The 22,645-nt window shown below is 28.3% G+C and overlaps 1 protein-coding gene across 1 annotated transcript; it reads left to right on the top strand.

Annotated features, from left to right (window-relative positions):
• The first annotated feature begins 16,181 nt into the window (after positions 1-16,181).
• Positions 16,182-18,638, top strand: LOC120072768 (putative indole-3-acetic acid-amido synthetase GH3.1). Its single transcript, XM_039025247.2, has 3 exons — positions 16,182-16,623; positions 16,715-16,816; positions 16,910-18,638. Exons 1-3 carry the CDS (start codon positions 16,298-16,300, stop codon positions 18,303-18,305), a joined length of 1,824 nt encoding a protein of 607 aa, XP_038881175.1. The 5' UTR covers positions 16,182-16,297; the 3' UTR covers positions 18,306-18,638.
• Positions 18,639-22,645: the final 4,007 nt, after the last annotated feature.

Consider the following 22,645-nt stretch of genomic DNA (forward strand, 5'->3'; position numbering starts at 1 on the left):
TTATGTTGACGACATGTTGGTATCAGGCCCTAACAAAGATCATATTGAAAAGTTAAAGGCTCAATTGGCTAGGAAAATTGAAATGAAGGACTTGGGACAAGCAAACAAGATTTTGGGGATGCAAATTCATCGAGACAGAAATAATAGGAAGATTTGGCTATCACAGAGAAATTATCTAAAAAAAGTCTTGCAACACTTCAACATGTAAGATTGTAAGCCAATTTCTACCCCTCTTCTTGTTAATTTCAAGATATCCTCTAGTATGAGCGCTAGCAATGAAGCAGTGAAGATGAAGATGTCTCATGTACCGTATGCATCAACAGTGGAAAGTTTAATGTTTGCCATGATTTGTACTAGACCAGACATTGCACATGCAGTGGGAGTTTTTAGTCTGTATATGGTGAATCCTGCTCGAGAGCATTAAAATGTTGTTAAAAGAATCCTTAGATAAATTAAAGGGTCCATAGATGTTATTGTTAGAGGATATGTTGACTCAGATTGTGCAAGTAATCTTGATAAAAGCAAATCGATTACTGGATATGTGTTCACTCTTGCTAGCGAAGCTGTAAGCTGGGTTTCCAAACTATAGTCAGTTGTGGCTATGTCAACAACAGAAGCAGAATATGTTGTAGTTACACAAGCTAGTAAAGAAGCGGTATGGTTAAAAATGCTATTCGAGGAGCTCGGACATGAACATGAGAAAATTTCTCTGTTTTGTGACAGTCAAAGCACCTTGTATCTTGCAAAGAATCTAGTTTTCCATGCCAAGTCCAAATATAATGGAGTGAGTATCACATCATTCGTGAAAAAATGGAGAAAGGAACTGTGGATATGCATAAAATTTATACAAAAGAAAACCTGGCAAATTACTTGACAAAGGCAGTCAATGCTGACAAGTTCAATTGGTGTCAATCCTCAAATGGCCTAGTAGAAACATAAGCAACATGAAGATGGCAAGGTAGAAAAAATGGTATGGAGATGTGATTGCTCCAAGTGGGAGATTGTTGGATAATTATCAAGATATTTCAAGAAGCTTATTAAGAAATTTCTTGGAGACAATTTTGGACCATTGGATCTTAACATTATTGTTCAAGATCAATCTATGGGCATTAGATCTTTCACATCTCTCTAGAACAATTGGAGCCATTGGATATTATTCGTATCTATCAAGAACAATTTGGAGCCATTGGATTTGCTTGATGGCCAACTTTCTTTGGGCTATAAATAAGTGAAGACCCATGGTTGTTAAACCATCCCAAAATCTCCAACAAATGAGTGAGATAAAATAGAGAGAGTTTCTTCTTGTAAGAGAGCTTGGTGTTCCTCTATAAGAAAGAAAGTTTGTAACTCCTATTTTCATATAGTAGAATTCTTTTATCCTTGCCTGTGGTTTTTATCCTAATTTATTTATGGGTTGTTTTCCATATAAAATCACCATGTGTTATTCTCTCCTTTCTTCTTCTTCATTATTATTATTCTCAATCTACTTTAGTTGTGATTTTACTCTCTTCGATTACAACCCCTTTTTTCTACGAATTTTTCATTTGTTGGGTATTCTACAAATTTTCAAACTCATATAACGAGGCGTGCTAAAGTATTGGTATAATTAAAAATTCTTCTTGTAATGTGATTTTCTCTCTGATTAATATTGATTTATATTTGTTGGATATTCTACAAATTTTTAAGTCCACAAATGAAGAAGATGATCTTGATACAATTAAATTTTACCATAATCTATCAGTTGGGTTGATTATTTGTAAGAAAAAAAAATTGAGTTGATTAGGGTGATTTAACAAGACAGAGATAAGGTGGCATGGTTATATATTATGTTTTAAAAATACTGTTAAAATTAATTATTCCGTAGTGGCTATAAACAAACGTTTCAAACATAGAATAAAATATGTTTGGTTGATTTCATGCTTCATGTCCTTGTTGATTCCATTCCAATTCTTTTGCGATATTTTATTTCCATTTTTCATCTCTATTCTTTCATGTGTGGATCATAATATAATCTTCGTCGTTCATTTTAATGATAATTAATTATCTTATACACTTCAGGTTTTTCTCATCTTTTGTAATTTTAATTTAAAATGAACCTTAATAAATACTAATACAATAACCATCAATTAGTTACTGTTGGATTTTCAATTTTTGTTAAATGGTTGGATCTCAGTTTTGTCGAACATGTACTCTAATTTTTTAGAAAAAAAAAATATTTAACAAGTTTTTGAATTTCCAATATAATGTTTAATAGGTCCAAAATTATTAATTTTATATCTAGTATTTTTCTTTTTTGTATGTCCAAATATGTCACATAAGTTAGAGATTTCTTTTATCACAAAATTAAAGTTCAAAGGACAATTTTGTAGATATTTTTTAAGTCATTGACCTATTAAACATAAGACTAAAAGTGAGATCTATTAGATATAATAAAGTTGAAAAATATATATTTAGATATATATATATAACTCTAGAAGTTTAGAATTCAAACTTAATTTAAATTTTTAAAGAAAAAAACGAATTAATGATAGGGTTTTATAAAACAAAGCAGAATGTAATTAGATTCTCACATATTAATCAAAGAAGTATTCAATTTCTAAAAAAAAATATAGGGTTTTGTAAAATTTTAATTAGAAAATATTTTTTTTGTTTACATAATTCAAATTCTAATTGTAACTTTCTCATTAACAGAAGATTGTAACTTTTATTAAATGGTACAACTTTCATCTTTGAATATCAATAATAAATAACATAATTTGTATGGTCCCTCCCACTCTTTAATTTTAGATCTATTCTTAACTTTACTCAAATTTATCGTATCATGTTAATGAAAATGTTGTCTCTCACTAGGATTAAAAGAAATTTCAAACTTTTCAAAGTGGATAATGATATTTGATACTTACTATTAGTTTAGTCTATGATGAAGGCATTATAAATGTGTCAATTTAATTTAAACATTTCGCTGCACATATTGTCTCTTATTAACCCAATAATTCTCTTAAAAAAATTGACAACGAAATTGACCCAAAAAAGTTTTGAGATAAAATATATAATTTGGATGGTATTGGAGTTTTTTATTCACCTTAATTTAGGTACAGCCAAAAATGTGCTTTGGAGCAATTTGATCGATGCTACCTTGTGGTATATTTGATTGGAACGCAATAACCGCACATTCCAAAATTTGGAGAAATCACTGTCAACTTTGGGAAGACATCACTTATATGGTTACTTTTTGATGTACTAAATTTATTAGTTTTCGTACTTTTGATGTATCTACTATATCGTTAAATTGGAAGATTTTTCTCTAACTTGTCATCTGTTGTATTGTCAACTCCTTAAGCTCTACTCTAACTTCCATCTGTACATTATTTTGTTGATTAATACAACACTCTTTTGGTGTTGGAGTGTGATGACATACTATGAATATGTCAACTTAATTGAGATATCGACTAAAATTGATTTTGTTTTTCATTACATTGTTCTTTAATTTGGATATACTTTAAAAGTTGCAATACTTTATAGTATATTTTAGACGGCATTCATTCACAATAATGTATGTGTCAAAATTGTATATTAGAAAACATCAAATTACCAAAGTGTGTAGGACGTGTAGACAAGTTTTGACAAACTCCATAACCTAACTATGTTGAATGTAATGAGAAAATTAGGTAAGAAAAGAACCAGAAATTGTCTCAATTTTTGACCAATTTGTTGCATTTTTTTAGAATTTTAAAAGACAAAGCTATTCTATGTCCCTTCCAAGCCTCTCCAATCAATTTCATTCAAACCATATTCTAATGGCAATTTCTTTGTCATGTTATAATTTTAAACAATTGTTTCCAAATATTTGTATATCTCAAATTATTTCTTCAAAGAAGATCATCTTGGTCTCCAAATCATTTTTCTTCTTTTCTTCCAAATAATAATTATAATAATAATAATAAATTATAATAATTATAATATTATTTTGGTTACTTTGGTAGTTGTTCAATTTTAGTTTTTGTATTTTCAAATGATTAATTATATTCTTTATACTTTTGATAAATTTATTTTCTATAAAAAAAATTATCTATTAGCATTTTCGCCATAAAATTTGGGAACCTAATCATATAATTATATTTTCTTGTATAAAAATTACTTTTATTATTTTATCAATTTCAGTGATATAATGATTAACTTAGAGAGATTCAATCTACGATTTAATGAAAGTATTTATACTAAAACTAAATAAACTAGAAAGTACATAAATTAAAATAATATTTTAACCCAAAAAGCCTATATACAATTTAAATATCATGAAAAATTAAACTTTTAGTTCCAAATTTTAAGAATATGTGTATGGTCACTCGATTTTAAAAATATAAATTTTAGTCATTGAGTTATTAAGAATATGTATATTTGGCCTATGAGTTTTTAAAATATATCTTTCTAATCCCTAAGTTTTTAAGTATAGGTTTAATGGTCTCTAAAGTGTTTTTTAAATAATTATATGATATTTAAAATTATAAAATATTTGTTTAAAAAAATAATTTTATAGACGAGATAACTTTTAAAAATGATTCATCTAATTTAAAATATCATATAGTTATTTAAAATAATAATAACAATAAATTATTTAAGCAACCATTTAAACCTAATTTTTGGGACTAAAAATATACATTCTGAAAACTTAGGAACCAAACACACTTGTTCTTAAAAATTTGAGGATTGCATTTTGAAACTTTAGGGATCAAACTCGGGGATTAAAAAGATATTTTTTTCTATGAAAACTTATTAGATGATATATAATTAAATTTACCTTCACTCATCAGTTTAAATTTTTTAGTCAATGGATGATTTAAGATGGTATTAAGTGAAAAAAAAAACTCAAAATAAACGTAGGTTTTAGAAACTTATTTCCATCCCCTATAATCGACTAGAATTATAAATTAAAAATGTCTTGAAAACAATAAAATGCTAAAAATAAGCACCAATGAAATCGCTATTTTATTTTATAAGAACAAAAGAAAAATAAGAGTTGTATTTAAAAACAAAACAATAGTGTTATTTGTTTTCTTTTTTTTTTTTTTTTTCAAAAAACACTAACAACTTCTCGCAAGATTATGCCATCCATTACAATTGCAATATTATTCTTACAAAAAAAAAGAAAAAAAGAAAAATATCTTTTAATCCGTAGATTTTGAGTAGATTTTTTTATTTAGTCCATAGATTTTAAAATATTATATATAGAGTCTTCAACTTTTAAGTTTGGTTTTAACTTAGTCCCTAAGTTTCGACTTAGGACAATTTTACCCTTGACATTTAAGTTTTGCTTCCATTTGGTTCCTATGTTTCGAGATTTGTACTTTTAATCTCAATTTTTATTAAATACTCACTTTTCATCTTTAGAATCAATTTATAATAATAAATTAAAAATCCTTAAAAGAAATCATTAATTAAGTTTCACTATTTTTTATCACTTTTAAAATTTCATTTCATAATTATTTTTTACTAATTAATAAAAATTGACGTCAATGATTGAAAGTGAATATATAATGAAAAATTGAGGTTAAAAATGTAAAATCTTGAAACTTGAGGACCAAAATGATACAAAACTCAAATCACAGGGGTAAAATTATAATATTTTGAAACTTAGAGATTAATTAAAACAAAATTCAAAATTTAATGACCAAATGTGTAACATTTGAAAACCGACCAAATTAAAACTAGACCCAAAATTTAGAGACTAAAAAGGTAATTTAAAAATAAATAAATTAATTAAGCAAAACATTTTTAAAAAGCAAAGAAAAAAAAAGGACAAAAAAATTAAAAAGAAATTAAACAAAAAGTGAAGCAAAGAATAATCCAATGACGCATTAATTAATAAAGTTTGTGAAAGTCATAAGAGGTTTTAAAGATGAAGCAAACGTGTGTGTGTTTGTGTTTTTGAAAATAATTTTTTTTTAAAAAAAAAAAAAAAAGTCAATGCGACACACAAACATAATTTGCTCTTACTACAAACTTTGATTTTTCAAAGCTAATTCCTTTGACTATCCGAATGTTTTATGGTAACTTAAGCAAGAAACCTTCAATTGCCTTTAATTTCCCATTCTTCAACGCTAATTAATTTCCCTAATTAAAAATTGAAATTTCTTCTTAATTCTATGTTCCTCCATTGCTCGGCAACAAGTCGGCCCACTGGATTGTTTGACTGGGAATGTTAATTACATTTTTCAACGCCCATTTATTTCTCTTCTAAAACGTTTTTCTTACGCAAACAACTCTTTTTTTACATAATATATCATGTCCTTTGCTTTTAATATCTCTTATTGCTTCTGTTTTTCAAAGCTTAAAATGAATAATATTGAAGATTTTATTATAATATTTATATCCTATTTCATTTCATATAAGTAAAGTGAAGATTCAAACATCTTCATTCCCTATGAATCAAGGATAAATAATCAATATTCATAACGTATTATAAAAACTTTTACAAAAATATTACTATGATCATAACTAATATTAATGCTAAAATATTTCATCACCTTAAAAATGTTTTTTTTTCCTTTCATTTAAATATACTTGAAGTATTTTCGATTAAAGATGCCAACATAGCCAACCACGTCACCAAAGAGAAAACCACTTCATAAATTACAGTCTTACCTCTTTACCAAAAGAATAGGTTGGTTACAACAAGTGTCTAACCATTTTTTGTTGTTGAGTTATTCTTGCATTCCCAAATTAGGGATTCCATGTTGTATAAATATAACACCCATGTACATTTCAAAATACAAGAAAATATAAAGGAAAGGTTGTCGTGCCATTATCGTGTACCTTCAATATTATTGTCTACCTGGTTAAAATTGTCATTTACCTTTTTGATATTATCGTCTACCTCTTGACGTTATCGTCTACACACTATCGTCTACCTCTTTAGAACTGTTGTTTACTGTCTCGTCGTATATCTCTTCAAACGACAACGCGCGCTTCAACTTCCCGTGTGAGTCTGTCGTCTCCTTCAACTTCACACTTTAACTTTTTCTGATTATCCTTCCAAAAAAAACTCCTAATTTATTCTAGTACCATTAAGGCTAAACTTAAAAAAAGAATGTACGACGTCGTTTCACTAATAAATTCTAAATCCTTTTCAAATATTGTTATGCGATATAGTATGGATTAAGATGATATAAAAAAGAAAAATTTTCTCAAACTAATTAATCAAATAACGAGAGGGATTTTAGTTCAACAGTATATATCTTCTCTTTTGAAATTAGAGTTTCGATTTTTACCTCCACAGCCATGATATTTGAGAAAATTAATTAACCAAATAACTTGTCACGTGTGTCTACAATAGGGGAGATACAACTTGTCAATTGTCGGTCATGAATGTGCATGAAATTCAATAAGTTGTTCTATCTTGATTTAAAATTGGCTATATGGGACACGTGTCATGCAATCTTTTATTTTTAATTTATTACCGTTTGATATAATGAATTTCTTTTGTAATCAAACCATTTAAAATAGGAAAAAAACCACTAAAAATATCTATATATTAATAAATTACAATTTATCTACGATAGACATTTTTTTTCTTTTCAAAAATTTGCAATATTCAAAATTTCTTTCTTAAAAACCAAAATTTTAAATTTTCATCACCAAATTAAATTAAATTGGGGTGTAACTTTAACTTCTATTTTTAATTCAAAAAATTGCTAGTTTTATCCCTAAAATTAAATTAAATTGGGAAAAAGTTCAAACTTTTTTTATAAATTTGATCATATTCCAAATTTCTTTCTTAAAACCAAAATCTTAAAATTTTCATCTCCAAATTAAATTAAATTAGGGATAAAACTTGAATTTCATTTTAAATTCAAAATTTTTAAGTTTCATCTCTAAGTCAAATGAATTTAGGATCAAACCTAAATTTTTCCTTTTTGTTATAAAAAAAAAAAAAAAAAAATTTGAGAATTCCTACATTTTATCTCTTCAAATCAAATCAAGTCTGAGATAAAGATTGAGATTTTTCTTAAATTAAAATTTTGGCCGTCCTCTATTACAAATTTTAGTTAAACTCGTCACTAAACTCACGATTTAATTAAATTAGGAGCATCGAAGTTAAGACTGAATTACTTGCATTTCAATATCGGTTTTATCTTTTTCGAGATTCATCCACCCACATCTGTGCACAAATCTCGAAAAGGAGAATTTGTTGGAGGAGAAATTTCGGATCAACCACGAACCGCCACGCCATTAGCTAAATTAATGACGGAATTCTAAAATCATTAAATTTGTGACCAATTAGGAGTTAACATGTGCTCCAAATTGAAGTTGAAGATAAATTTCGATGATGCCACGTGGTTCCATCATGACCGTTGAATTGGATAAAATTAACTTGGTCTAATTTAATATTATTATTATTTGGGTTAAAGGCTCTAAACCCAAAAATATGTTGAATTTGACTCAAATGTCAATCAAACCCAAGTCTAACTAATTGGGCCCAAGAGTCAAACCCGTAGGTCAACCAAGCCCAAAAGACTCTTGAAAACACAAAAACTTTTCCAAAACTTCTATTTCAAGAATGTTCGGTACTCTCCTTCTTCAAGTCAAGCATATTCATCCAACCGAGAGAGAATCAGATGATCAAGTACTAGAGATCGAACCACATCGCATCAAATCAACTTCAACATCAACACCTACTCATGTTCAACTCCACGAAACACGTTTCTCCGAAAATCTCATGTGAACAAATGCTAAAAGATTTTATCACCTTAAAAATGTTTTTTCTTCATTTAAATGCACTTGAAGTATTTTCTGATTTTCCTTAAAAAAAAAAAAAAAAAAAAAAACTCCTAATTTATTCTAGTACCATTAAGAATAAACTTCAAAAAAGTATGTACTTTCTTTCATAATTTAAGACGTTGTTTCACAAATAAATTTCAAATCCTTTGTAAATATTGTTATGCGATATACTATAGATTAAGATGATATATAAAAGAAAATTTTCCTCAAGCTAATTAATCAAATAATGAGAGGAATTTTAGTTCAATGATAGTTAGTATATATTTTCTCTTTTGAAATTAGAGTTTCGATTTCTACCTCCACAACAATGATAGTTCAATGAATTTCTTTCGCAATTTAACCGTTTAAAATAGGAAGATTATTTTAAATGACAAAATTATTGAAAATATTTACATAATAGTAAAATATTACAATACATCTATGTTAAACCGCGATATACTACTATTTGTGTCTATCATGATATAGATAGATATTGATGGTAGTCTATCACAATCTATCTTTAATAAACAGTGAAATTTTATCATATTTATAAGTATTTTAATTTATTTTTCTATATTTTAAAATAGCCCTTCAAAATATATGATAGTTGAGTAAATAATCTTATTTTTAAAAGAACTACGGATAATTCGAGAACACACCACCATCACATATTCTTGTATTATTCTTTCAATTATTTTCACTTTTTTACATTTTTTTTAATTTAAGAAATTCATTAACTACTAAATTGTGATGGGGACAGAAAAGATTAAAAGAAAAAAAAAATAGCTTTGATTTTCTAAGTAGAAGCAAACACAATCAAACCTATTTATAAACTAAAGCTTTTTCTTACCAAAAGGTACAAAGTTTGTCTTAGCCAAAATTTGAATGCTCATAACATTTTTCATTAAGAACAAATAAGAATTGTATTTATCCCTAAAAATTTCCTTTTTCTTTGAATAGCAAGTTGAGGCAATAACAATAGTTCAAAGCTGAAAATGAACAAACAAACATTATCATTTCCTTCTACTTTGTTTTCCTATTTTTGAAGACAGATATTCAATTGTAAAAGGCTTAAATTTGATTAAAAGTTAATTTTCTCTCACATATTAAGAGAATTTTAGTATAATATTATTGAAGTTAAATTTTTTGTATTAAAATACCATCAAGTACTCAAATATAGTATTTTGTTTTTACTTTTAAAATAAAATTGGAAGAACTCAAATTATGTGGCATGATCTGTCAAGACTTTACTAAAAAATAATAATAATATTTCAAGACTAGTAATGGATTTAATAATCAATATAATCTCTCTAATGATTAGTTTAATTGCAAATTCATTATAGATTTTAAATTACTGAGTAAAAGTACCTATTAAACCAAAATAGGACCTTGATTGAATTAGCATAATTTAATCAATGGTTTATCACATTTATATTTATAGCTTGATATTAAAGTATACTCTATATATAACAAGAGGTGACCAAAATAAAGAAACTTTTTTTCTTTTTTTTTTTTTATTGTCTTTACAACTTTTTTAGTAGAACAGATGAACAGAATATATTCCAATGTTAAAGACAAACCAAACAAATTAAAAGGTTAATTAGATCCATGTAGATGTAAACTATGAATATCAAAGCTTATTGGATAATGCTTACCTCTTGAGACATATTGGGAGATTTTTATTTCCTCTTCTTCTCATTTTTGGGCAATGATGACTTTCTATGATTCTTTCTCTCTTATATTTTAGGGTGTTTGATAACTATTACCTCTTTTTGTTTTTGAAAATCTGTTTTGATTTTTAGTTTTTAAAAAACAAAATTATTCATATTTAGTTTCTATGATTTTTAGTTTTTGCTTTTTAAATTAAGTCTATGAGCACTACTTCCATCTCCAAATTTATTCATTTATTATCTGTTTTTCACCGGTGGTTTAAAAAACAAACCAAATTTTGAAAACTTAAAAAAGTAGCTTTCAAAAAGTTGTTTTTGTTTTTAAAATTTGGCTAAAAATTGAATCATTATACTTAAGAAAGATGAAAATCTTGATAAGAAATGTAAATGATATAGACTTAATTTTCAAAAACAAAAATGAAACCCAAAATGGTTACCAAATGAAACCCGTTACTGATTTTAGTTTTTTGTTTTCTTAAAAATGTCGTAATTGTTTTTTATTTTCTGTTTTGATTTTTATGAATTTTTTAGTTTTATATAATTTTTTAATAAAACTAAAATCAAAGTTTTCCATCTAATATACATACATAGTTATAAAATTATATATTTATTTTAACTTTCTTAGAAAATATGATTTTTTAAATACATGGTTTAATCACTAATCAAATGAAGAAAAATTAACAAAAATAGATGTGTTAACAAAATACAAAAAAATAATTGCATTTTTGTAGGAACAAATTATAGGAGAATTATAATCAACTAAAACAATTAAAATATAAATCCAATGAATTCACTTTGTTTTTTTAAGACCATTTTCTTCTATTTATGAAGTTAAAGTATCATGGATCGTGCAGTTTTCGACGAGAGATTCGCTAGGGTGCTAGTAAATCGGTGGAATTCTTCTGCTGCCGTGGGTTCATACATTCGAAGATTGTCTTCCTCTAGTAATGAACCTCTTCTCTATGCTTTATTGTATACTGAGCATGTTGTTGTTGAATTGTATTATGCATAACTGTTATTTAGAATGTATATCGTTTGTATTCCGGTCACTATGAAAATCGGACTGATCTAAACCCGCTCATGGAATTCTCGTTTTTGAGTTCCTTCAATTACCTGGGAAGAAAAACATGAAAGAAAAGAATGAGCTTCAAGAAGCTCAGTGAGTGACTTATAACATAACATAAAACTTTTTTACAAATTGGAAGCTAATAACTGAACAATCAATATAAAACCTCTCGAATATATTGCAAAAATGAAACTACACCAATTTGTTATTAAATAAATATTTTAGAAAACAATTGTAAGAGATTAATAAAAATGGTTTTCTAAAAAGTGTTTGATGCAGAAGAGTGTCATATTAAAATAATCTGTATTGTGAATATATTTTTAGAGAATAAACATATTGCCATTTTATAAGACAAACATTAGAATGCGATATTATGGGGTTTTTTTTTTTTCTTATATTTGGAATTTTTTAACAAAAAAATTATCATAGTTTGATTATTGCTAAAATTAGACCCCATTTATTCCAATCTAAAAAAGAAAAGTTTTTGCAATAAACTACACGTTGGGAGATCTCTACGGTTAGGGGTATTTTAGGTATAAGAAGAAAAAAAATCCTAGAATTTAGATATTTACGCTTTAAATTAACTAATCAATTAAAATTAATGGTCAAAATTAGAAGAGCCATCGGCTCAAGGCAAGATACATAGAGTTGGCATTACATTTTCTCGCTCTTGGATTTTCCAATTTAACTTTTTTTTTTTAAAAAAAAAAAAAATCATAAACAAAAAATATGTGAAACTATTTATAAAAATAGTTAAATATATATATATAAATAGAAATTGATAAACTTCTATCAATATCTATTAATGATGGAGCGTCTATTACTGATAGACTTCTATCACGGATGAACTTTTATTCTCTATCAAATAAGATTAAAATTTATTATTTTGTATAAACAATTTTTCTTATTTTTTTATTAGTGAAAATCTCCTATCTTTTTACTGAAAATAGAATATATATCAAAATATGGAAAGTAGAAAAATAGTTTAACATCAAAAGAAAAATAATAATAAAAAAAAAAAAACATAGACTTCCGTGATAGATAGAAATTACAGACGAGATATTAAAAGAAAACCTTCTCATTTAGAGAAATGCCAGAAATATAGTTTAACCTAACGTAACTCTATGAAATATTAATAACACTGGAAAAATAAAGATAATAGTGTGAGGCAAATATTTAAATCTTTTTTACGGAAAATATCCATTTATATTTTTAAATTTATTGGTAATATCAATTAAAATCAAGAACTTATAATTATATTGATTTAAATTCTAAACTTAAGTAAGTGCATCAATTTAGACTCCTTCAGACTTCGTTCAATCCTTATCGTGTGAAAGTTATAATTCAAGCCAATTAAATTCTTAAACTTATAATTTGAATGTGTAGATGTGTCAACCTAGTTGAGATATTCTGATGCATCTACTGATCCATTTTGTCCCATGTATATTGTTACTTTGAACTTATCTATCAACTTTTCCAAATATCCATTCTATAAAATGGATAATTAAAGTAAATACATGAACAACTTCCAAAGGAATTTTTTAAGAGTATAAATTGATTAATTTAATAAAGTTTAGAAATTTAATTGAAATGTTTATGTTTTAATTTACATGAGATTTTTCAGACGGAACGTAATGAAGGGTGTAAATTCATACACTTATAAAGGTCTAGAGTTAAAAATTGATACAAATATTAGTTCAAAGTTTAAATTGATGCGAACCTTCAAATTTAGGGGTGTACATTGAATTTAATAGAAAAAATAACTACTTACCTTTCTATTTGTAGAAGATATGTTTTTACCGGTTTTTGAACTATGGTAAGGGCTTCTCTCTAGCCCTTCGTATATTACCTTTTGGCCCCTGATCTTATCATATTTTAATTAAAGGATGTGGGAGATGATAAAGGTGCTAAGAATGTATCAATTTAATTGAGATATTTTGGTGCACCTACTGGTTCACAAATCATATACATGTATATTTTAAAAAAGAAACTATGGTATGGTTGATACTTATAATTGTTGGGTTTTGGTAAAATATTAGAAGTGAAATTTGCCCCCACGTCAGTTAAATTAAAGAATGGGAATGGGCTCCAAGCCTATAAAAGAAGCCTATGTCTCTAGTTTCAAGTTGTCCTAGTTAGAAACACTTTAAGTTTGTGTGTGCTAATTCTAGTTAAATTCCTTTTATGTATTCTCTAGTATAAAAGGTTTGAGAGTGTGCTCTAGTAATTGGGATCAAGAAAGAGAATTATTCTATGTGATTGTAACAATTTTTCACATAGTGAATTTCTTTCTGTTGGGCCGTGGTTTTTCTCCGAGTTGGGAGTTTTTCACGTACATTCTTGTAAAAAGTGGGAGGTTTTTCTCAATAATAGTTTGATTGAATTTTATTGAATTGAACAATAATAATATTTATGTATTCATAAAATATAGTAACTTCTTAATTAATTGTTAGTGGACAAGCCAAGTGGTGTTCAAAATTTTCCCCAACAAAACTCTAGGAATTTTATTTTATTTTTTTTAAGAAAAAGACCTTTAAAAATATCTGTGTGTGGACTTAACAAGGGAAAAATATTGGTTCTCACATAATCAACTAGTTTCTTAATTAGTTTTTAAACGGAAAAGTAATTTAACGATGACATGTAGTAGGTTTCTGACTTAAGGATATATGTTTTATCTATATCCTTAATATTTCAAAATTTTATTTTGAACTATTTTTTTAAAATATATATAAATTTTTTCTTTTTGTTTTGACAATTTATTTTTTTGAACTCGTTATCATTGAAATTGTTTCAATATCTTTCTATCAGTTTTGAAACAAATTTTATGTTATGAAATTTTTTAAAGTTTACAATAAACTTTAGATTATAGTATTTAGCATTAATTATATTCATTTGTCAAGGAAAAGAAAACAAATAAGTTTGGCGAAGAAAACTATGTAGAATTGCAAAGCAACTGTCATACGTTGAATTTAAAAATAAAATAAAATAAAACAAAAACAAAGCCAATTTTACCTACCCTCGTATTTTTAAATGCCGAGACATGAAGAAAAGGTTCAAAAACTAAAATTCTAATCGACTGAAAAAGGAAAAAAGAAAAGAAAATTAATAATTAACGTCATGTTCACGTGATACAGCACCAAATAATAATTGAATAATTCCCATAATGATCTTATCCCTAATTAATCTATTGCATTCTATTCTAAATCATAATCTCATTAATCTTTTTTTAGAAATTCACATTATTATTTTCTTTATAATTAAATAATATCATCATTAATTAATATTTTCATGTCTGCGACCAATTTCTATTTAGAAAAAAAAAAAAAAAAAACTACTTTCTATTAAATAATATCATCATTAATTAATCTTTTTTTTCGTATATTGATTATAATATTCACTATTTTAACCTCGTTTCCATCTTAATTTCATTACCTTATGCGTTCTATATTTACTATATACTTTTACTTGTAATATATATATATATATATATATATATATGCATGAATGACATAAAGTTATTTGAATCAACCCATTTGAATATACCAAAATATCACACTACTTTTTTTAAAAAAAAAAAGTAACCGAAGGCAAGATATATTAATCAATAAGACTCTCCTTATTAGTCTCCAACAACGAAGGAAAGCCAAACAAGAAAATTATAAGTTCAACTCTATCTAATACAAGACGACAAAGCATGCATCCCCTTCAATTGCAAAGGGAAAAAAATCATTTTTAAAAATGAAAAAATTGTAGTGTGGCAATCACTACAATTTTTAATTGGATACACAAAAATGGGTACAACCTGTAATACACTGTCTTTGGGATAATTTTGTTTTAAAGTTTCTATTTTAACATTTATGCTTGTTTCTTCTATTTCACTTTTATAATTAAAACAAAAATTTGAAACTATTTTTTTTTTTTTTGAAAATATTAATATAAAGGGATAATAAAACTTAAAAATTTAAAATGTAGAATTAAATTTTCTTTAAAAATATAACCTCAGATTTTTTTTTTTGTTTCTGGTAAAATAAAAATTAAATGTTGAAATCACACGTCATATTTGTTGGATAATATTCTTAAAAAACTTAATAATAGTTTAATTGAAATACTATTCATAGACACCTCGCCACCTCATAATAGAGATATAAAATTTTAAAATAGAAAATTTAAATGGTAATATAAGAAATGGTTTTGATTGGAAAATTAATAAAATAATAACCGCAAAATGATTATTACGAGATTAGCCGTTAACATGGAGACGTTGAAATTGAACGCCAAAATATGAAGGAACGAAAAAGAAAAAAAGAAAAGGACAAAAAAAAAAAAAAGAAAAAGAAAAAGAAAAAAGAAAAAGAAAACCACCACAGTTTTGGCCGCCTTCCTCCTTCCCTTCCCTTGCCTTCACAAATTGGCTGCTTCCGCCGGCAGCCGTCGTTGTCTCCAATAAACATGGTCCTCACTCCAAGACAAAACCTTTATTTGACCTGGCACAAACATGTGGACCCTTCCTTGTCTTCCCCTTACTAGACATACCTATGTGTCCTGGCCCCACATGTCCCTTCTTCCTCACACCACTTTCCCTCTCCAAATATTTCTTTTTTTTCTCTTCAGATGACGTGGACTTTGACGTGTCATCCACCGCATGCATTTCCATTTTCCTATATAAATCCCACACTCTCAACTTCTTTGCTCATCTCTATTTCTTCTAATTCCTTCTCTCCCATCCTTCAAACTTCTTGGCCTTTTTTTAAATTTTGTTTAAAACTTAATTTTATAAATTTTACAAATTTATAATTTTATATTAATGGCCGTTGTTGATAATCCTCAGTTTTCATCTCCTCTTGGGCCGCCGGCTTGCGAGAAAGATGCCAAAGCCCTTCGTTTCATACAGGAAACCACTGCAAATGCTGACTCCGTTCAGCAAAGGGTTTTGGCTGAGATTCTGACCCAAAACGCTCACACTGAGTATGTCAACCGGTTCCGGCTCAATGGAGCCACGGACCGGGACACATTTAAATCCAAACTTCCTGTTGTTACTTATGAAGATCTCCAACCTGATATTCAACGTATTGCTAATGGCGATCGCTCTCCTATTTTTTCATCCCATCCAATTTCTGAGTTCCTCACCAGGTTTTATTTTTGTAATTATATTTATTTTTAATTTTATTATTATTCATTAACCTTATTTAAATTAGGGTTGTTAATTTTATTTTATTTGCAGTTCTGGGACATCCGCTGGAGAGAGAAAATTGATGCCCACAATTAAAGAAGAAATGGAACGGCGTCAATTGCTTTACAGTCTTCTCATGCCCATCATGAATTTGTAAGTTTTTTTTTTAAAAAAAAAAATTATTAAATTTGAAGAGAAAATAAAAATAAAATAAAAAAATTGACAAATGGAAAATATAATTTTCAGGTATGTACCGGGATTGGACAAAGGGAAAGGGCTTTACTTTTTATTTGTGAAGGCAGAGACTAAGACTCCTGGAGGGTTGGTGGCTCGTCCGGTGCTGACTAGCTATTACAAGAGCGATATCTTCAAGACTAGGCCTTATGACCCTTACAATGACTACACGAGCCCTAACGAGGCTGTTCTATGCGCTGATTCCTTTCAAAGCATGTACACTCAAATGCTATGTGGCTTGTTGATGCGTGGCCAAGTCCTCCGAGTCGGCGCGGTTTTCGCCTCCGGCCTCCTTCGCGCCATCCGCTTCCTCCAGCTCAACTGGAAACAGCTGGCACACGACATCGCCACCGGAACCCTAAACCCTAAAATCACGGACTCTTGTCTCCGTGAATGCATAACCACCAAATACTTAACAAACCCGAATCCAGAGCTGGCGGAATTCATCTCCAAGGAATGCTCCACGGAGGAATGGGAAGGAATTATCACGAGAATTTGGCCGAATACTAAATATTTGGATGTGATTGTGACCGGAGCCATGGCTCAGTATATTCCCACGCTCGAATTTTACAGCGGGGGTTTACCTATGGCTTGCACTATGTATGCTTCCTCCGAGTGCTATTTCGGGGTAAATCTAAACCCAATGTGCAAACCCGATGAAGTGACTTACACCATCATGCCAAACATGGGTTACTTCGAATTCCTCCCCCACGACTCCTTGTCTCAAGCTCCCGCTCTCTCCCGTGACTCCCCGCCTCGACTCGTCGACCTCGCGGACGTCGAAGTTGGGAAAGAATACGAGCTCGTGATCACAACTTATGCCGGATTGTGTCGGTACCGAGTTGGTGATGTGCTCAAAGTCACCGGGTTCCACAACGCTGCGCCACAGTTCCGATTTGTGAGGAGGAAGAATGTTCTTTTGAGCATCGACTCCGACAAGACCGACGAGGCTGAGCTCCAGAAGGCGATCGAGAGCGCATCGTCTCTTTTACGAGAATTCAACACCACCGTGGTGGAATACACAAGCTATGCAGATACTAAAACAATCCCAGGACATTACGTCATATATTGGGAGCTTCTTGTGAAAGATAATGAAGCAATGAATTGTCATCCAACGGATGAGATTTTAAATCAGTGTTGTTTGGCTATTGAAGAGAATTTGAACTCGGTTTACCGACAAGGCCGAGTTGCGGACAACTCAATCGGACCGTTGGAGATCAGGGTGGTGAAAAACGGGACGTTTGAAGAGCTAATGGACTATGCGATCTCAAGAGGCGCGTCGATCAACCAATACAAAGCGCCACGGTGCGTAAATTTCACACCCATTGTCGAACTGCTCGACTCTAGAGTAACTTCAGTGCACTTTAGCCCAGCCAAGCCGCACTGGACACCGGAACGACGTCGTTGAGATCAACCAACAAAAAATAAAATAAAAATTTCACATTAAAAAAAAAAAAAAAAAAAGAAATTGAAAGAGACCCATATGTGTAAAAAGATTATTATTATGATGATGATGATGTAGCAGCCAAGTAGAAGAGGATAGAGTTTGAGTTTGTTGAATTATGCATATGGCTTTTAGAAGTGTCTTTTTTTTTTTTTATGGAAAATTAATTTTCTAAGTTCATGTGTCATGTCTGTGTAATAAGGTTCAAGTAATTAATGTCTAAAATATGGGGTTCATGATGTAATTGTTCTTTTACAAAAATGTCTGTTGGTCTATTATATATTGAATCTTTTTGTCTTTGGCTTTTCTTTTTCTTTTTCTTCTTGCTTTTGAGAGTAAAGAGAGACTGAGAGAGTGGAAAATTGGAAAAACAAAAAAGCAAAGAAAAAAGTTTTGTTCAAAGTGAAAATAATAATTACTTTCTTTTTTATTTATGAAATATATATATTTGTTTTTGTTGTTGCTAGCTGCTGCTTCCATAAAGCAACCAACACTGCATATATTTTCTAGCCATCACACAGACTTGTCCACTCAATTCATTAGATGCATTGCATGTATCTATTTTTGTTTTTATTGATCATAATTAAATGAATAAAATTCTTCCCTGATCTTAAGTATTTTAGATGTGTCATCATCATTCTCTACCTTCTAAGTTCATATGGTTAGAAGAATTAAGTTAAAAAAGACCTGTTTCATAACCATTTTTGTTTTTAGTTTTCTCCTCTGAATTTCTTCATTTGTTATCTATTTTTTATCAATGATTTAAAAAACAAAGCTAATTTTCTAAAACTAAAAAAATTATTTTTGAAATTTGGTTAAAAATTTAACTATTGTACTTAAAAAAATGCAAATCATTATAAGAAATGGAGATAAAATTAAGCTTAACTTTCAAAAACTAAAAAAAACGATATGGTTACTAAACAGGGACTTAAAATTTTGTATTTGGTTTTTTTTTTAAAAAAAAAATCAAAATTACCATTATTTTTTTATATCGTGAGTGTTTGAATCAGTTTATGCACACTTTGACTAATCTCATGGAACAATCCGTCTAACCTTACAACATGACTATCATAGATTGAACTTATGATTTCTCAACCCTTTCTTTATTACTTCGGCAACTCATGATAGTTAAATTACCATTTTACCCAGTTCAGTGAAAGAATTTTAACAACTTTCAATTTCACACCTAAATTAATTAATCCTAAATTTGAATGTGCATGTGGTAAAACTAATGTCCTCAATTAGTTATTTTTATTTAGGAAAAAATTGTAGGGATACTCTTGTGTCCATTATAAACAAGCTATATAACTTTTAGAAATTCCTAAACCCTAAACTTTAAGCTTTTTAAAAATTCAATTAAAAATAATTTTTAGAATTATCTTTTTGTTTTTATAAATTTGGCTAGGAATTAAAGAGTATTTTTAAAAGGTAGAGTAGATTGCATATAAAGGAAACTAGCTTTAAACAAACTTTTAATATTTGTATATAAATTGATAAAGTAGTTTTATTTTAAAAAACAAGAAATACAGAGAACATGTCAGGAATTTGAGAGAGTTGTTTTTTCAGAAACAATTCCATAAAAGGCTGAACGCTACTTTTAAAAGACGTTTAAGACATGTTCAGTGTTTTCAGATTTTATCGTCTTTCACTTTCTTCAAATTATTGTTTATTTATTATTATTATTATTATTTCCATCAAAATTTGAGAGATTAAATAGCATTTTAAGTTATGAATATATATGATGAATAATTTCATGAAATATATAAGCATTAACATTTGGTTTGGTAGAAATTTTACATTTTGTTTTAGATTTTTAAAAACTAAACTTTTTTACTTATAATGAATTTATTTTTTTAATTAATTTTACCCTCGTTCACAAAATATTTTTCAATCCTTCCTTAATATATTTTTTTAAATTGAAATAGAAACAGAAACAAAACAAATCTGTTTTAGGAAAACAATTTCAGTTTGGCTAAGATTTTGTTCGGTAACTATTTTGTTTTTTGTTTTTTAAAATTAAGTCTATTTTCTTTCCATTTTTTATAATGATTTGCATCTTTTTTAAATACCTAGTTGGAATAATCAGGTGCATCTATTGACTCAATTCGTATCTTTTTCAAAAAAAAAAAAAAAAAAAAAAAAAATTCTTAACCAAATTCCAAAAACAAAAACAAAATTTTAAAACCTACTTTTTATAGTTTTCAAAATTTGACTTGGTTTTTAAATTATTGGTAAAAAGTAAATAACAAAGGAAGAAATTTGGAGGTGGAAGTAGTGTTTATAGACTTAATTTTCAAAAACAAAAAACAAAAAATGATGTGATTACCAATCAGGCTTAAATAATGTAAATATAGTTTAAATTTGATTACCAAACGAGCCTAAATAATGTAAATTTAGTTTAAATATAACGACACAGAGCCAGAACAAGACTTCTTTCAATAGATTATTTACACCATCAAACACCTAAATTAACTTAATTAACTTAATTAACTTGAAAACTAACCCACCATAGAATCTTTAAGAATGTATTTGGCATGCAGAGTTATTGGATTGAGTTGAGTTGGTAATAATTATATGTATTAGTTAACAATAGAGAACTATCAAACAAAAACTTAACATATATAAAACTTATGACTACGAAGATGCTATGTTCGTATCAACCTAATTCAGATGTTCGGACGCACCTCTTTTATCTCTTTTGGTTGTTTTGTACTTTCTTCAAATATATAAAACTTATAGAGCTTTTTCATAAGTGTAAGATTAGGAAAGATATTAGAAAATCTGTCTCTTGAATACACAAAACCCTAAGAAAAACTATAGGATTATTAAACTTCAAAAAGGGAAAAAAAAAAAAAAAGAGAAAGAAAAGAAAAGAAATATGCATGGAACTTGTGGCACGTGGGAACATATTCCTTATTTGTGTCTGAAATTGGATGTTTTGAATAATTTTGGTGTGTTGTCTGTGTGGGAAATAGCAGGCATATTGAGGCATCAATTTTCCTTTTGGAATTTTTTGGTTTGGATCTACTCGTCTTGCTCTCTTCTCCACGGCCTCCCTTCAATCCCTTCCTCTTTCTCTTGTCTTTTTCTTCTCTCCCCTCCCCACTCTTAGGGTTTTTCATCTTTCACATATAATATTACTTAACTATTCGTTTTAACTCAATTTCCACTATATGTACTGAGAAAATAGATATTCTTCTCGAGTTTAGGTTAACGAATGTTATTTGCACCGATCAAAACATAGTTCAATTGTTTTAGGTATATATCTTCGACGAAAGAAGCTATGGACTCACGTGTCCAAAACCTAACAACCTCATATGTTGTTGAATTTAGAAAATGGGGTGTGTTGCTACCTATGTCTTTGTATCTTTTTTATTTTTGGTAAAGGATACTTTTTCGGTAGGTTCGTGAGGAACATACAAAAGAGGAGCTAGAAAAAAGGGTGTTGCCATGTCTCTTCAAATTGTCGTTAAAGGTCCTGTCATTGCAATCCAATCATAAGTTTTGTTGGAATGTCTTGAATATGTTGTTTATATTCGTATTTATGTTATTTACGTTATTTACGATTTTGGCTATAGAGTTTAAAGGAATGCGATATATAAACTCTCTAACTCTATTAGCGCATTTGACTTTGTAATCTAATATTTTCTCTCCAATAATAAACTACTTTTTCCATTTGTTCGTGGACGTAATTAACACGCTATTAATTAACTATATAAATCTCTATGTCGACTCTCTATTGTTTACGTTTTTTGTTTATCTTTGATTATTGATTCCTTAACAAGTTTCAAGAAACAAACCAGCTAATTTAATCCAGAAGACATTTTGAGCACAACTTTAAAGGAGAGTCAAATATTTATTCAGAAAATCTTCAATCTGAAAAATTTAGGGGAAAATCAATATTTGTAAGAGTAATGATTAGGTGTAACCTAATCTCATGTTTCGTTTTCCTTTACATATAAAGATAGAGGCAACTAAAACCAACAACTAAGTTTTTCTCCATTTATAATTTGATTTATGGATCAAGAGAGTCTGTTGCAATGTCTATAAATTGTAATTTTATTTATGACTTAATCAATTTGAGTTTGCAACTTCTACAAGTAATTTGTTATTCACTTCCTTTTTTAAAAGACTTGATTGCATTGAATAAAGGGTATGGATTAATGGCAATTATTTGTAGCCATTAGCCAATAGAGATTGAATGCGTAAATTGACTAAAAGGATGGCCAAGCTCTTAGGGCCTCTTAAATAATTGTGTCTTTTTCCCTAATTAATTAAATAATTAAAATTAACTTTTTAAGAGA

This window comes from Benincasa hispida, chromosome 3, assembly GCF_027475165.1.
Source record: "Benincasa hispida cultivar pf3 chromosome 3, pf3_genome.v1.1, whole genome shotgun sequence".
Classification (NCBI taxonomy): Eukaryota; Viridiplantae; Streptophyta; class Magnoliopsida; order Cucurbitales; family Cucurbitaceae; genus Benincasa; species Benincasa hispida.

What these genes read in the sequence shown, in the direction of transcription:
- LOC120072768 (XM_039025247.2), top strand. Translation starts at nt 16,298, where the DNA reads ATGGCCGTTGTTGATAATCCTCAGTTTTCATCTCCTCTTGGGCCGCCG. An exon ending in ATTTCTGAGTTCCTCACCAG is followed by an intron (nt 16,624 to 16,714) that starts GTTTTATTTTTG and finishes TTTTATTTGCAG; the next exon opens with TTCTGGGACATCCGCTGGAG. An exon ending in CTCATGCCCATCATGAATTT is followed by an intron (nt 16,817 to 16,909) that starts GTAAGTTTTTTT and finishes TATAATTTTCAG; the next exon opens with GTATGTACCGGGATTGGACA.